General features: G+C 33.9%; 1 protein-coding gene across 2 annotated transcripts in view; it reads left to right on the forward strand.

Annotated features, from left to right (window-relative positions):
- LOC145675621 (uncharacterized) overlaps positions 1-16,989 on the forward strand; it is a 41,332-nt gene extending 24,343 nt beyond the window's left edge. Inside the window, exons 2-3 of one of the 2 annotated variants that reach the window (XM_081746160.1) lie at positions 6,596-7,147; positions 16,306-16,989. In XM_081746160.1, coding sequence (XP_081602286.1) covers positions 6,705-7,147; positions 16,306-16,312 — 450 coding nt within the window. In that variant the 5' untranslated portion in view covers positions 6,596-6,704 and the 3' untranslated portion in view covers positions 16,313-16,989. Of the gene's footprint in view, positions 1-6,595; positions 7,148-13,182; positions 14,133-16,305 lie in introns of those variants that run through there. The other variant, XM_081746159.1, reaches the window with a different exon arrangement.
- Positions 16,990-17,300: the final 311 nt, after the last annotated feature.

Genomic DNA, 17,300 nt, shown 5'->3' on the forward strand with positions numbered 1-17,300 from the left:
CAATATACAAAAATTCGATCATATTTTGCCTATTCTGAACAATAGAATGCTGGCAGTATCCAGAAGACGACATTTGCATTAATGCTTTCTCATTTATAAAATTCTTTTTTTAAAAAATCCCGTGTATTTATACAGGAAACTCACCTGAAAGGCAACTATTCGCACTCATTTCATACGAAAATAAATGCGTTCGATATTCCACACCATGGACTCAAGCAAACCAGTGTGGCGTTTTCAGTATTATTTGAAAAGTTTAGAATTTATTAATGTCACCCCATAGGAGAGGAAGTGCTTTCCAAATAATTGAATGGTTCAGATTAAAACGTTATAGCCGTCGATCCGTCCACCGTGACTCATTTTTTGTGCTCATTTTGGCACACCTTGTAAAAAGGGACGGACTAATGTAGCGGGTCGCGCCGTGTTTTCTTGTGTGTCTGTGTCATGCGAATGGCACCAGATAAAGCGATTCGCATTTGTATGCACTCTTAGTTAGTGCCACAAACAACGGAACTAGGGCGGCAGAAGTTGTCAGTCACACCATTCTGTTTTATGATCGTACCGAGAAGAAAATAGAGTTAAGAAGAAAGTCACGAAGTATAATTGCGGTAATATGGTAAACGGTGAACCAAATCAAGTAATTCTTTGCACGGTTACTGACCTTAGTCAGCTACAGCTTACAGGCTAATTGTTTCATTGAGCTAGGGTTCGAGCGGGTGCCAGTAGGAGTGCTCAGAAACAGCAAAAATGGTGGTTCTTGTGCAAGCTTTTCAGCGTGAGTTCGGTAATTGCTGCACGTGTTTATACGCATTTCAAAATGGCGGCAAAATAGAGAATTTTGGCCGTAGAAACCTGCGCTAATAACAGAAGGTCGGTCTCTAGTCCCGATCTCTAATCATTAAGTATTAGTGTAGCACGTGATCTTAGGCGTTCTCAATTAGCAGCAAAGAAAAAATGGCGGGGAACAGGATGGTGGCAAAAAGGAAAATGTGAACACTAATGGAAAAGTGGACCTAGGTTGTCTTTCACTCACACGTAGCAAGTATTTGATGGAGAGAGATCTTTAGTAATCTAATGAAATTTAGTTTTCTGTTACCTTACCAGTATTCATCCTTTCTGATTGTAATTAGTATTTAATTAGGTTTGTATAACTTTAAGCTATCCCCAAATATATCGATAATTTGGTGTAACATGTACCTACTTCACATAGCTTAGATCGCACCAAAAGCCCAGAAAACATAAAGTATTTTACTGAAACGTTTTAAACGTGAGATAAAAAAATGACAGCAAAAGATTTTAATAGTAAAAATAATAGAAGTAGGAGTAATAATAATAGTGAGAAAACGGTAATATTAATTATAGTTGTAACATTACGAATATGCTCAATGTATGAATGAATGCTCGAACTCAATGGAATTGCGATGTTTTAAGGCAACCGAAAAGAGCTGGCGTACGACAAAACAGAGGAAAGCATTTTAAAATAAGTTTCATCAAAATTGAACAATCTGTTCGAAAGTTTCTCTCGGTCGTCTCATACAAATAAACAGACAGCGCGATCTAAAATAAGGAGCTCCGCACCCGAAATTCTCAACATTTGTTTCATTGATACTCGAAGTTTAACTGTTATACAACATTTCGACAATCTCAAAATCTCGAAGGGTTTTGAGTGCCCAATAATATATTTTCAAAATCAAAATTCGATAAATCTTCAATCTTATCGTACTTCCTTCAGTCACCTATATCAGAAGCTGTCTCCATCCAGAACTTTAATTTAAACCGTCGAAACCAGGTGCAAGATACTCTTTTTTTCTCTGTCTGTCCTGTTCTTGGCGATGAAGTTACGGTCTGTGGAGTAACTGTGTACTTGATTTGAATCCCCTTTGAATGATGCTTGTTTTCTCCTGCTGTGTCTATTTCTATATATTTATCTCCCTTTCCTGATAGATATTTTGAGCCTTGTACAAGAACATTCGACTTAAAGACCTGTTGGAAGAAACTTTTCTTTCACTTCATTTCAAGGGAGGCAAGTTTGAAATAAACATCCTGCATATAGGCCAATGTACGTACATATTATGTACAGCTATGATAACCTCGATGCGTTGGGTGGACAAACACTGTGCTCGTGTGTTTTCTCGGTGTTCTCCCGTTTCCTCCCTCCCTTCATTCCATCATCACCGTCTCCTTTAGCCTATCCGACATAAGTGTGGGACGTATAACTTAAAGATTTCATATCGATTGCGTTGCTTCTTCCAAACCCACTGATATTTCCGAACTCTTCAAAAAATTCGAATGACTAGATAAAATGGGATCACACGGAGATCTTTACGCATATGCTGCTTGCAATCCATCTGAGACTCACGAGCAGTTCGAAAATCTCACAGTAGTCAAATGTTTTTAACATATTGAATATCTCGAATATTACGAGTCTCGAACATTTGTAGTGTTTCGAATATTTCGAGAATCTCAGCGCTTCGAAAGTCTCGAACATTTCGAGTCTTGAAAGTTCGATAATTCCGTCAAATTAAAATCCTTTATCGACGAAACAGTTTTGAAATTTTATCATTTGTTATCGCTTAGTCAATTATCGGAAAAACCCCAGTCTTTTTTAGCTATAATATTCGAACACACGCACGCATAGATTTTTTCTCTTTAGGTACTTCTCCCGTTTAGACTCGACAGACTCGTCACTTACCGATAGACTATCAAAGCAGGGCTTCTGCAACAAATTACGGGTATCCGTAAACTGGTTATCCCACAAAGCAATGTTATTTCGTGTGGTGGCGCTATATTGTACCCAATGCGATATTCACGACTCACTTTGGTGACAGATTCGAATCTAGCAACAGAACACACTGAACTATTCTTTGTACCGTCCACACTTTGACTGGCTTCGTTCTTGGCTTCTGTGCATTTCGTGTTGTTGCGTCATCATCTGTTTGCGCACATGCTTGTATATCATTCTCCGGCAACTTGGAGAGTTTTCTTTTTATTTGTTGAAGTTTTCTCATCTCTAACTTCGTTTGTTTCTTTCGTTTTTCCTCTCGAAATTGCACCATTGCTTTATGGACACACTATATACAGTATTCAAAGTTATTCTGACTCAAAAGAAATGAAATTTTACGTTAGCACACATACCGATAAAACTGCTCGGTGTTAAGATTTGGAGATATGTACTTTGATGTTTTAATTATCGAAAAATGTCATTATATTGCTAAACAAAACACCATGAGAGCGAAATACCTTTCATGTAATTTTTCATTTCAGTCAAATATACCATGCATTTGCGCTTGAAATACGTCTGTTCTTTCGTTAATTTAAGGGCTTTTACGCTCAACTCTGAAGTGTGAAGTTAGTATATGTCTTATTATAACACAATATAAGAGCTCTCTAGCTGTTCTTTTGTTAGCCTGAGCGCCTTCTGTGGTAAGGAATTTTTCATTTCTGGTAAGAACTCATACTGTTAAAACTTAACCAGTAAATCCATGTCTCACCAGTGGCGGCGATAGTGGCTTCGCCCCCCCCCCGCAAAAACTGAACAAAAGGCCATGTGTTACTCGAAGTTAATTTACAATTTCTATATGTATTATTATTGTACCATTTTACATTGTTAACAGTATTACCACTATGATTACAACTACTACGAATAATAATAATAATAATATTAATAATAATAATAATATAATATAACCAGGGTTAACCGAACTAAAGTAGCGGGATTATTTCGGTTATATTTATTTGTCTGTTTGTTAAGTCATGGACATATATTACCGGGCCTGTACTAGGTCTACAGTATTTTTTATTTATTTGAAATGTTTTGAAGATCAAATAACTTGAAAACTCTCTTTGTAGGCTACACTTACGTTCTTTATTAAATTTAAGGAGCTCCATAATCTAGTAGTTAGAGCGTTCAATTCATATCCACGTAATCCTGGGTTCAATCCTCCGCTGGAGCACTCCAAACTTTTGGAATCTGCCAGTGTCGTGAGGAAAACTGGTGAGTGATACGCCTGTTGGGAGAGGGTGACGCAATGGGCTTATCACCTGTTCGTCACTCAGGTGGTCGAGGTCCATCAGTCGTTAACAGATGGCGTTGGCGCTGGCTCAGGACTTAAGGTCTGTTACGCCAGTGGTTCTGGTTTCAGTTTTTTAAGTTAAATGAACATTTTTAGGACTACAGTACATCTATATATAGTTAGTACTGTAATAGTTTATCTTTATAGCAAAAGGGTTAGGCATATCCTAGCGCGTCCCCGCCCTCTAGTTTATTCCCGTGCAGTACAGTACATGTCCTTTTGGATTTACTATTTTGGATAATTCGGGTTTCAGTTATCCGAGATTATTGTAACTACATTCCACACAGAGGAAAAATTAAAGTAGAATATTTTTGTGTACTAGCGTAAAATATAGTACTTTCATTGACTAGAATAAAACGGAATGGAAACTCTTCTTGTATCGTCACACCGGAACACGAAACACACACACATACACACATAAAAATAAAACTAAGGAGAGGTATTGTAAGCATCATTATCACTGTATTTCACTTGGGATGAAATGGAACACTAAATTTTTAAGAACTGTTTACACGATAACCTTCGGTTCTTCAGGAGCAAGAATTTGTCAATAATTTTATTCGTTTTTTACATGTTCGATGCTCAAAATGGAAAGCGCACGCAATCAACTTTCTGTTCCGGTGCTCCGTAAATAATTCTTGATAATTTTTAATTTTGAAAAACTTCTGTCTGCTGCAGCAGTTGTGACAGAAAGTGTGAGGTACAGCTGTAAGTCAGTAGTCAAGTCCGGCAAACTACTGAATAAGCAACTGTCTTCTTCAATTAACAAGTTGCAATGTCTCGAATTGTTTTCTTGGTAGATATTTCCAGCGAACACAATAATTTATTGATATACGTTATAACTTATTGTAATACACGGTAATTGTAGTCTAAGATACACGATAACGAAAATATGGCATAATAAACTAATATAAATAATATTGTAAGGATTCCCACATTACAGCAAAAGCACATGTATAACGACACGTGCAATTATTTACAAAAGAAGACGATACACTAAAGAGAAAGACACGAAGGAAACCGAAAGAAGATGGACCATACGAAAGGATCCGAAGGAGGGCGAACCACCCGAAGAGGACAAATAAAAGAGGGGCCACGAAGGGTACACCTGGACTAGGGATTCTAACTACAACTAAAAACCTCAAGAGGCTGCCATGAGCTGAGAGGGTTTCCCATAAATCTCACATATAACCTAGCAAGTGTTCTGAACGCTGCCATGAGCTAAAGGGGCACCCGCAAAACACCAATCTCCTTCATCTGGTCAATTAGGAGAAAATACACTATTAATTACTCTTTGAAAATTAGACATTGTACTTAGAAATTTTATAATAAAATTGGTGAAAGAAAAAAGACACGCCCGGACTGCTATTTGTCTCTACCTACGAAACATTTCAATAGACAAATGTTACACTGGAAAATAAAATCTTTGGAAAATCGCAAAGAGCAACCTGACATTCATGTTCACAGTCATACCTCATTATTTAATTTTAATGATTACTTCATTATTTAATTTAGTGAAACTGTTAGAATTAATTATAGGCTGTGGAGAAATACTTTCAAAATGCATTAAAATTATAGGGTAAATGTCGTGTAAAAGGTGCCTTGATCAGCATACTTTGTAGGGGCCCCCTCAGGTCCGAGGCCCTTCCGCGCCGCGGGGTCTGCGGGGCCCTTATCGCCGCCACTGTGTCTCACATAACATTGGTGCTGAAATAGGCACAATACAACATTATAACCAAAACCATAATTTACTAGGGGAAATATCCAATGACAATTAAGTACTGAAAGAACGAAACTACCGAAAATTGGCAAGACCTGTAAATCAACACATACAACAAACAACAAGGAGGAAAATTTAATGTGACTACAAATTGTTAGCGTTACATTTATTTAATTAAAGATAAAGGTTAAAGAGAACATGTAAATCTTACTTCAAAACCTTACAGTAAAGGTTGAAGCTTTATACATGTTTAAGTAAAAAAATTGTATAACACTGCTTTTCTTATTTTACTTTAGAAATATAAGCTAGTAATATAGCAGAGAAAATTTGAGTTTTGGCGTTTTCTGTTCTGATGCAACACTGATCGTCCGTCGAGAATTCGCAGCTTTCTTTAAAAAGAAATCACAAAAACAAGAATCGTACTCTGATAAAACATACCTATATATAGGAAGAAAAATAATGCACATGAAACATAATGGAACCCTTATTTTTATATTTAAATTAGAAGAAAAATGTAATAAATCTGCTTAAGCAAATGGGAAATTATAAAAAAATATTGATACTGAATATTATATTTCAATATTACAGTATAGTTCTGTATTTCCGTACATCGATATTTTGGTATGAGTTGTAGCAAAATTACGGAAATTTGAGAATAATGGTTTCAAATTTTACATCCTAGTCCTACCCAAACCATTCCGCCCGCTAGCTCCATTTCACTTGAAATGGTACTTACCCTGTTCTTCTCCCGACCCCTTCATAAATTTTGTTAAAACTGATATAATATATTTTTTATTACTTTCAGATTTGTTTGGATTCATTTAGCATTATACTCTAAATGTTTTAAATCTTCAACTTGAAGGATTCTTTGTTTGCTACCAGCCTTTTATTATTTCAAGTTAGCTTATAATAAAATGGAGATAAAGATAGAAGACGTTCCTGTTAAACTTGAAATAAAAACAGAAAGCCAGTCATTTGAGGAATGTAATTATGAACTATGTACTAGTTACACTAATAATCAAAAAGATCCTCTTGCAATACCTTTCGAATGTAAGAAACGGGAAAGTGCAATGGAAGGAGAGAATATAGCTTCAGAAAATAATGAGGATGAAACAATATCAGATTCGAAATTAACTTCGAAAGCAGTATGTTTAGTGAAGTGTTTGTCAGCAGCTGATGTACAAGTAAATACCAAAGGTTTTCACAATAACATGAAGCCAGTATCCTCCGATTTTACACACAACACGAAAGAATCATTCAACCACATCTCGGCCACTATTGAAGATATGAATGATCCCGAAGATGGAATTGAAGGAAATGATAATCGAGAAGGAAGTAAGAATGCTCAGAGCCTCAGGTATGTTTAAGTGAACTTATTTCATCAGATCTATATCTATATAAATATTTTATCAACACTTGCAATACTTAGTTAATATTTTCTTTCTTTCTTCACTTTAAACTGAGTTAATGCAGATGTTAATATTTGAACACACAAAATACCGCAATCTGATGCTTAGCTTTGTAAGAGGTCAGAAAGTTCAGTAGTGAAATATGTATTCAAACGTAACGAAAAATCGGTATAAACCTCCTTTTCTAGAAAGACTTGAGTGTCAAGATTAATTATTGACACGATTCTGAGTAATGGCAACGGCTAATCTTCTTATAAAGAAATGCTCGCAAAGAAAGCGATAACTTTGTAATACTTTAAACAATATATAAAACTTCTCTTAAATCTCACGAATATTTAATATTCGAGTCTTCTGAAACACTAACTCAGATGGGAAGAGGTTTATTTTGTGAGAGAAATGTCGGTTATACGTTTTATATTATTGAGTACAGTCACTCATTTCCTTGAATATAACTTTTCACTCTAACTCTATGATCCAAAAGCTTGTATGTTTTTATTTATCGGTTCTGAAACTAAAATAATATTTTATGTACAAGACTCCTCAGTGAATAAGAATGCCAAGTGCGGATCACACGAAGAAATTATCAACACCTGTCACCAATATTTTTAAGGTGTTTTTACGAAACACTTTCACTTATTTTTTTAAAAATAATTTTAAGGTATTTTTTAACATAAACGAACTCGTAGCACACGAACTAAAAATTCAGCTCTTGTAAATAAATTATTTTAATACCTGGATGAATTAACTTCACTGATAAAGGTTCGTGTCTCAGAATATACAACATCAACACATTGAGACAGCATTAATGAATTTATAGAGATACCATGACTTTTTTTATGGATTCGATTCACATACATGCCAGGAGTAAACTGGTTATTTCCTAGATAGTGATTTTAAAACCAATTTCGAAGTTTAATTTAAGACCAACAATATGTGCTATCTCCTCCAGTATCACATCTCGAAAACGCTAATATACACACGTCATGCTGGCCAATATTTTAACCAAGAAAGCGAAACATTATGTGAGATACATATATCCCATGCTTAGGTGACAACTTTATCCCGGTTTCGAGCTACCGTGTCAACAAAAGGTAAAATCCGTTTGAATTTGCGGATAACTTTTCCACTACCTGTTGCTACGAAAAAAGTGCTTTTAGACCGGAAGAACTATAATGCAAACTACGAATGATTTACGTAAAGCAAACAAAAGCAAGCAAGGACTTTTGTTTCGCTCCGTAAGAAGTCAACTTTTAAAGCGGCCTCTGAAACCATTTTAGAAATCCTAAAACCAAAAACCGTTGTGCCTTGGCAGTTCCAGACATTTTGTAACATCACCACAAATGCAAAATACCGATATTTAATTCGTTTTTGTCTGTTTTCAAGGGACAGTCCACATTTGTCCGCGAGGTTAACCCTCTTCTGTATATTTGAGGGGAAATCAATTTTTATTAGAATCCCAGGAAACCTCTCAGTAGACTAATGTTTTCTTTCCTTAACATCAGCCTCATTTGAACTCCCCTCTCCTACCAGTATGCGACTGCGGTCACCGTTTAACCAAGCTCACCGTTGAGAGAGTTGTCAACTTCCGACATTTTGTTTCAGCACCACGAATGTAAATGTGCTACTGTTATATTTTTTTCCAGTATAAAGAGGTAATTTAACCAATATGTGTACATAGAATTTAAAAATACATAATAAACATAACAGAACGAACTTAACCGAAGTGGACTATAGTGTTTACACGCAACGTATAAGAACACAAAATAATAGCAGTTACAAAGAAACAAGTAATGTAAAGCATTTTGTATACTGCAGTACGTTGTCTCTTAAAATCTTTCGATATTTGTTTCATTATCTAACAAGAAATCGTATGTATCTGTCTACTTGAAGCTGAGGTATGAAGAATTGCATTGTGCCGGGTTTTTTTTTTAGGGAATACACAACAGTGCAAAGCATTGAGTGTCTAAACAGTTTTCTTAAGTCCAAGTTATGCTATTGACAGGTTCATCCATTTTTGTCTACATGATACTGTTAGTAGAAAAATGCAGATAAACTTCTTGTCCATAAGATACAAATGCGCAATCGAAGTACACTTATTTTTTGAACTGACACCACATAGTGTGCATCAAAAATCCAAGTTCACAAGTCTGCGAATGCATAGTGAGTAGTGTGCAAGGATGAACACTACGTTAGTATACTTGTGTGCTTAACATGTCGATTTCTTGCAAAATGATCTAATAAAATAATAAAACGAATGTTTTAAATATTTTTGTTGAGGTGAATATTTTTGTGTGCTGATCTAATAATAATTTACTTGATAGATATATAAATTAATGATTTTACTTTAAAATGTTACACAAATAACAAACGTGCTTATGTTATGTTCTTTGTTTATGCAATGAAATTTAAAATAGTGTAGGGAGAAACTAAATATTTTTTATATATAATGCAATGAAGATATTTGTATCTAAAAATTACATGGTTTATTTAGCTTAATTGTGATAATTAGTGTATTGTTAATGCAGGTATTTGCACGTAAATTACAAACTTTAATGGCATATACAGTAAACTAAATTGTTAAGCTTTAGCATAGAATAAAGGATACCTAGTTTATTCACTACTCTGACTACAGCTGCAAGTTCTAATTCTTATTTAGATAGGTTTAATGTTCAAGTTTTCATTCTAAATAAACAAATCACTTTCAAAGTTTTCATATTTCCTTTCAGTACATTTGCGTGAGAGTCCGTAATATGCCAACTACCGTACATTTTGCATTTTCGGCCGTTCACTAAAAGTGAAATGCAAGTCAAAAATTACTTTCTTCACATTTATCAGAGATTCCACAATTTCGAAAATTAATTCATATAATCTCATAACTGAACCAGGTATGAAACGACTGTGAACAAACTGTATAGTTAAACAATGAGAGCCATTACATAACACACACTCTATCTTTTATAGAACCGTCTCCTAATTTTCATAAAATTCTTACTGGAATTTTTTGCAATTGGCGTGTACAATTGCAAAGGAGTCTTGAGAAACTGCTTTTTATCTTAACGAACACGTGATTTACACGAAACAATTCATCTTCCACGACTGGACAGATATACTCTTCAGAGTTGTACGACTCAGTATACACCATCATTTTATATGGAATGGGAAAACATAATTTACTTCAAAATTATGATATGAGAACTTCCGTGCTGACTTCCGTTTTATACATATATCTTCCACTAAAATATTAAACCAGTTGTATTTTATGATTGAATATATTACTTTTGCTAATGCAACAGACTAGGTTTTAAAGGATACGGCGTAGTGTTTTACATGGTTCCGAACCAGTTCATTAGGCAGAACAATGAGATGTAAATGTTAAAGTGTTGCCGTTCAAACACTTAAAAAATTGTAAAGAAACCAAATTTGTTCCACAAATGGGCATTCACAATGTTCAACTGACTTTTCTGCTATGATAGAAATATTTGCGTGGTTATACTTACCTTCTTTTGTTGAGATATTGGATCCGATTAGTCACGTAAAGAATGTACACGACCTTTCGCTACGGCCATGGTCGAGTTTTTTGAGGGTAATATTTTCTATCGGAACAAAATGATTGTTAGTGATGATGTGAAGTTACACATTGAAAGTGAAGTAACTTTTGAACCGTTGTATGTGAAAGACCAGAGGTGAGCACTCTGTCAAAAAGCCACCGAACCTCCCTTCCGCTACTGTAGAAAAACAACAAAAGCACTAGTAACCAATAAACAAACAAAATGCTATTAAGAAGTTTTATCACGATTCGGTACAAGGTTGAACTGCTAAATGAGTAATTCGCTGCTCATGATAATTTTCAAGAATAAATGTTTTTTGACCCTTTCCAGATACATTTACATATCTACTTATTCACTAATAAACCTTCAGATAAAGATATGATTTTATTTACACTGTAAGAAATTAATAAAAGAGTAAAAGCTGTTTCAGAAGGAAGTATATTAGAACTTTCTATCAAGGGGGTAATTTCAGTATTCACCTGATTCAGTTTAGTTAAAACCGTTCTAAACCAAAATCTAATAATAATAATAATAATAATCACAAATGTTGTTTGAGTCGATAATATATGCTGGATGCAAGAAGTATATTTTCAGTGTGGTGGTGGTGTCGGCCCTGTTAGTCGAGTGTTCTAGTACAACGTTCTAATATTAAAAATACTTTTTACCTTAACCGGCATAATCGTGGGACGTAAAACTGAAAAAACTCAGAGTTTCAAAAGTTCTTTTTCTTTTTGTCCTTCATCTTAAAGACCAAGGCGGATTTTCTCTGCTCGTAAACTCCTTTTTAACGATTTACCCAAATGATCGAAATGAAACATTTCTTTGGCTTTCCACACAAACATGCAAGTCACCATCTGCGTGGCAACTCTGAAAAAATATGCCTATAGAGACTCATAAGATATACTTGAGGGCAGTTTTGAAAGGGCAAAAACTACACTCTCACTTCCCCAGTTCTTCATCCCTAACTTTTTTTATTCTCTGATTCTTTCTCTGCCTGAAGTGCAAAATTTTATCTAAGCGATTCACACTTTTCCTAAACTAATGACAGAGAAGCTCAACATCAAGCTAACGGACTCAGATATTACTCCTAATATCACTTTTAAATATGGTATTTCCCAATACACTGCTGGACGCGACAATTTATTTTAAATGATATGCTTATTTGCAATGTTTCCTTTCTCTAACAAGAAAAATTCTTGAGATGATAACTTTCGACGGAGATTTTCAATCCTCCTTCTCTTCTCGCAATACCCATTACGCTAAAAGTAACATGATAAGAATACAGATAAAGGTAGACACTTAATATACATGAAAATTTATTTCAAACAGTTGAGCTACTTTACTTTTATAATGTAATTGTAACACCATCTGTCAGCTTTTATATATAGAGTGGAGCATTTCTCTTGACACGCTCACTTAACTTTTAAAATAAAGAAAGGTAAACATTGTAGTCTTTCACAATGCAAAAAACACCTTGGAGACGTTGTTTGACATATCTCTGATAGCAGTGTTGCAAAGTCTTTATAGAATGTTCATTTAATAGCATTTCAGCACGTGAAGTGAAAACTTATAATTGCACACTTGTTTCTTTGAGTGACAAACTAAGAATGATCCAGCATGATAACATTGGATATTCTAGAAGTTTACCAGTGTAATAACAGAGGAAGAAGAATGGGCAACACGGATCCTGATTATCTTAGTTTTGAATACTACAATCATATCAGGTATTTCTAATACATAGCTTAAAAGTTGCAAGGAATTAAAACCTTGATGTTTCTGAAGAGGCCTTATTTCCAAAAAGTGCTTACATATATATATGTATATCATATCTAACCATGCAGATATATTTCAATAGACGTAAAGATCGTTAAGTGAATTAAAATTTAATATCTAAAGGCATTCCGAGGATGTTAAAAACAAAAATGGAGATGGGTTTACTGCTTAAGATATAAAATTCTTACTCAAAATTTAAAAATTAACAGTTTCTGGTAGAGGGAATTGGAAGATGTTCTGGAATTACTAAATATTCTGGCAGTAAAACTAACGATATTATAAAGAAACGTCCTCAGTGATTTTGTATCTCCATTTTCACTTATAGTAATGAGATATTCGTTCTATAATATAGGATATGAAGCTTGGCACACATTTAAGTCTGATACCATATATATAATGCAGATACAACTTCAGATAAAAAGAGAAAGGACATTCTTTGGAGAATTAAAATTGTAGGGCGAACTCTCGATAGTTCCTGATTCCTTTTATCACGGAAAATAGAGTATGAGACCCTGGGTATTCATATCATTTAATACGAAATAACAAATAATATAGAACAATTTTCAATTATTCCTGTTTTTATATACAAGCGGTTGCCTTTTCTTTCTTGCTTTATATTATTTATATCAATTACCATTTCCTTTTTTACTGTATTTTTACAGCTTCCTTAAACATACTGTTTCCAGAAAAGCGAATACCCTTATTACACGAAAAGGCTTTACTCAGAGGTCAGCTATGACAACACACATGTTAATACAAACAGGTGGAAAACCTCACACGTGTCATGAGTGTGGAAAAGGATTTAGGCAGAGGTCACTTTTGGCAAAACACATGGTACTAAATACAGGAGAAAGACCTCACACGTTTCAAGAGTGTGATAAGGGCTTTACGCAGATGTCAGCTTCGACAAAACACATGTTAATACATACAGATGTAGAGCCTCACACATGCAAAGAGTGTGGAAAGGGATTTAGATGGAGGTCAAGTTTGTCAAGACACATGATAATTCATACAGGAATGCGTCCTCACAGGTGCCAGGAGTGTGGAAAAGGGTTTATTTATAGGCAACATTTGGCAGCACACTTATTAATACATACAGGTGAAAAACCTCACACATGTCATGAGTGTGGAAACGGATTTAGGTATAGGTCACTTTTGGCAACACACATGATAATACATACAGGAGAAAAACCTCACACGTGTCAAGAGTGTGATAAAGGCTTTACGCAGAGGTCAGCTTTGACAAAACACATGTTAATACATACAGGTGCGAAACCTCACACGTGCAAAGAGTGTGGAAAGATATTTAGGTGGAAGTCAAATCTGGCTAAACATGGTAATTCATACAGGAATGCGTCCTCACGGTTGCCAAGAGTGTGGAAAATCGTTTGTTTATAGGCTACATTTGGCAGCACACATGTTAATACATACAGGTGAAAAACCTCACGCGTGTAATGAGTGTGGAAAAAGATTTAGGCAGAGCTCACATTTGGCAAAACACATGTTAATACATACAGCAATGCGTCCTTTCACGTGCCAGGAATGTAAAAAAGACTTTACTCGGAAGTCAGTTTTGGCAAGACACATGTTAATACATAGTGATGGGTAAATTCCCGGGAAGATAATTTTCGTGAAGATTCCCAAAATGGATATTTATCCGGGAATTTATGTACAATCAAAACGGAATTTGCATTCTATTACTGTATTATGATTTCAAAATTAAATTAATTTTTATATTACTGTATATTATTACTGTTATCCCCAAAGGAGTCTTTATAATGTATATTCTGAACGGTATTATGTTATTTTACTAATATTTTATTATATTCAGAGTTTACGCATAAATGGAAATTTATTTACAATATATTATATAAAAGTAAATGTGTGTCAAAAATGGTATAGTAAATCCACATACTTTTAAATTGCTAAACAGTTCAAATTTATATGTAAATGGTTTTTCTAAACTTGACTACAACTGATGTCATAAACATACTAAATGTTAAATGTTAAATAAATAGGTTAGGTAACTGCCAGAAGAAACGTGTGTTACTATTTTATCAAAATTTACGCTTGCTGTATTGCAAGATACTTTCTTATCTTTATAATTTTGCACGTAACATTGACACACATGACCTTTCTTCCTGCTCATTTCTCGAAATTTCATGCTTTTATTCACATATAAGAGAAGTCCGAGTACCTCTTCAGAAATACGAGTCAGAGAGAGGAGACAGACAGGCGTTTATTGCTAACGGTGATTCAGGGTCTATTAATAGTACTCCATCTCTATTTCTATATAATTCTACATTTTATTTACAAAATGCTTCTTTTTCATCATTAGTAAAGGACTAAATTAGTACTTTGCTACCTTTTCGGTGTAAATGGAAATTGAACTTAAAAAATTGTATTATTGATCTATAAAATACACTAAAAATTTTTTTTTAACCTTCAAATTATTTAAAACCTAGGAGTAAATCATAATATATTAAAATAAAGTAAATAGTTATATGATTCTTATAATTTTGAAGATAAAGTAAATAAATTGAAATAAATTCCTTCCCGGGAATTTATATGCCAAGGGAAAAACCCGGGAATATTCCCATTTTTTAAATTCCTTCCCACCGGAAATATTCCCACTACCTGACATACACATTGGTGTGACTGCACTCGGGCGTATGTGTCCATGCGCTTCATTTGTCACCAGCTCCCGTTTTTCGTGAAACTGTTCACAGCATTCGTAAACTCTTGTCCGTAACATCGTTTGTTTACCATATTGTGCTTGCAATCTTCTGAAAACCTCAGTTGGTTTAACTTTCTCCTTCACAAGAAATCTGTTTCCCGCCACGTTCGCTGCAACTCCTGCTCATTTGCCAAATACACCATCCCGCGCGCTAGTTACTGGAATAGGAATACATGACGTCACCCGTAGGTTTCGTTATGATCCCTGTATTTATCGATTTAAGTACGAAAATCTCGGTCAACCTTGAACAACCATTGTATATTGTGATATTCAATCCGTCTTTGTTGGAAATACAGTAGCACCATTATTACAGATCATAATAATGAATCAAGTAAATCATGCATTTGGAACTAATAGAAACTTTAATCCTCCACATTACGTACCTATAGAAAAGATTCATTTGGGACATATAAAAATAGATATAAGAGACAGTACAGGCTCTCCATTGGCACTTACTTTCAGAACTAAGTGCGGTTTTCGACCAGTGTGGCAATATCAACAATTATGAATTATTCATAGTTACAATATTATCAAGAACAAGCTCTTTCTGGAACTGGAAATGTTTATGTTGGATCACCTTATCAAGTTGGACATGGTATTGTAAGGAAGATTATTTCGTTCACTCATGCCATTAGTAAAACAAGGCGCTAAAACAGTAGGAAAAGCAGTTTTTTAAATCTGGAGCAAACTTTATTAATGACGTCATTATTGATAATCAAACTGTGAACTCTATCATCAACGAATGGGTGAAGCGATGTCCATCCAATAATAAATTCAAAGTGTTTAATGATCCTTATGTAGACATTATTCATACTAATAGTTATGTTATGGAACTAAAGGAAAGACACTAAATGGTTTTCATCAACACTTTAAAGAAAGGATATTCCTTTGATATTCTTATTACAAATATTTATTTTAAATTATTTGTCTGTTATTTTTGCTCATTATTATTACAGGAAGCCTTTTTTAATTTCTATACTTATCGTTTCTTCATTTGTTCATTATAGATAAATTTTAAATTATATTTTGTATATTTTCTTCATTTCAGAGAATAAAAGAACAATATCGTATGTGATCATCATCATCATTATTGCACAGTATGACTTCTACCCACATTTCATCAGATCATCGACGTCATCATCATCAATATGAAGACTTTTTTCCATAGTAATGAAGTTAGAATACGTTTTCTTAAGAGTGAAGAGTAAATAATATTCAGTGCCAGTTTCAAGTGAAAATGCACTAATACTTACAGTGAATATTGAAACATTTAAAAAAACAGTATTGGGAAATGTATTTAAGATATAAAACTGAGAACCCAACATCATGAGTAACATATCGCACCTTCTCGATAAAAGTGACAAGTCAAAAAACCAGAAGGTCCAATTTCGTATCCATCGCAAGAAAAATGACACAACTCGTAACTTGTTTTAAACTTGTTTTAAATCACAATCTTTTTTTTTCTTTTATGTGTAAAGTTGTTGTAAATATACCTTTAAAATAATCCCAGAATCAGAGTGTGTTAGAAAAAAAAGCGAAAAATTTCGTGCTATGCCACTTTTCTCGCGAGGGATACAAACTTCGACTTTTAGATTTTATGACTTCTGTCACTTTTCTCGAGAAGGAGCGATATACTATTTTTCTCTTGTGTACATATTATCATTATCAATAAGTAGTTTGGATTATTGTTTTGTGTTTCTTTTTTTTTAAAGATATGTTTTATTTGTTTTCCTTATTTTCTAACAAATATGTTTTCTCATCAATTAAGTAATTAATTGTATATCATTGAATTAAAGAATTTCATACTATTTAAAATTAAAATCTTTTTAATTCAATGATGTGTGAATAATAATAATAATAAATTGAAATACTCAATAAGCCTTTCTTCCTTAAAGCAAGTATGTGAATTCCTTAATATAATTATTAATAACAATAATAATATGATAGGATGTTTTTTTTTTAAAAAAAACTTAGTAAACATTTAAATAATTAATAATTAATAAACTTTTTACTTTTTTTCAAAATACAAAAATATCCTCTCAT

The sequence above is a fragment of the Thermobia domestica genome, chromosome 18 (assembly GCF_964235325.1).
Source record: "Thermobia domestica chromosome 18, izTheDome1.hap1.1, whole genome shotgun sequence".
Lineage (NCBI taxonomy): Eukaryota > Metazoa > Arthropoda > Insecta > Zygentoma > Lepismatidae > Thermobia > Thermobia domestica.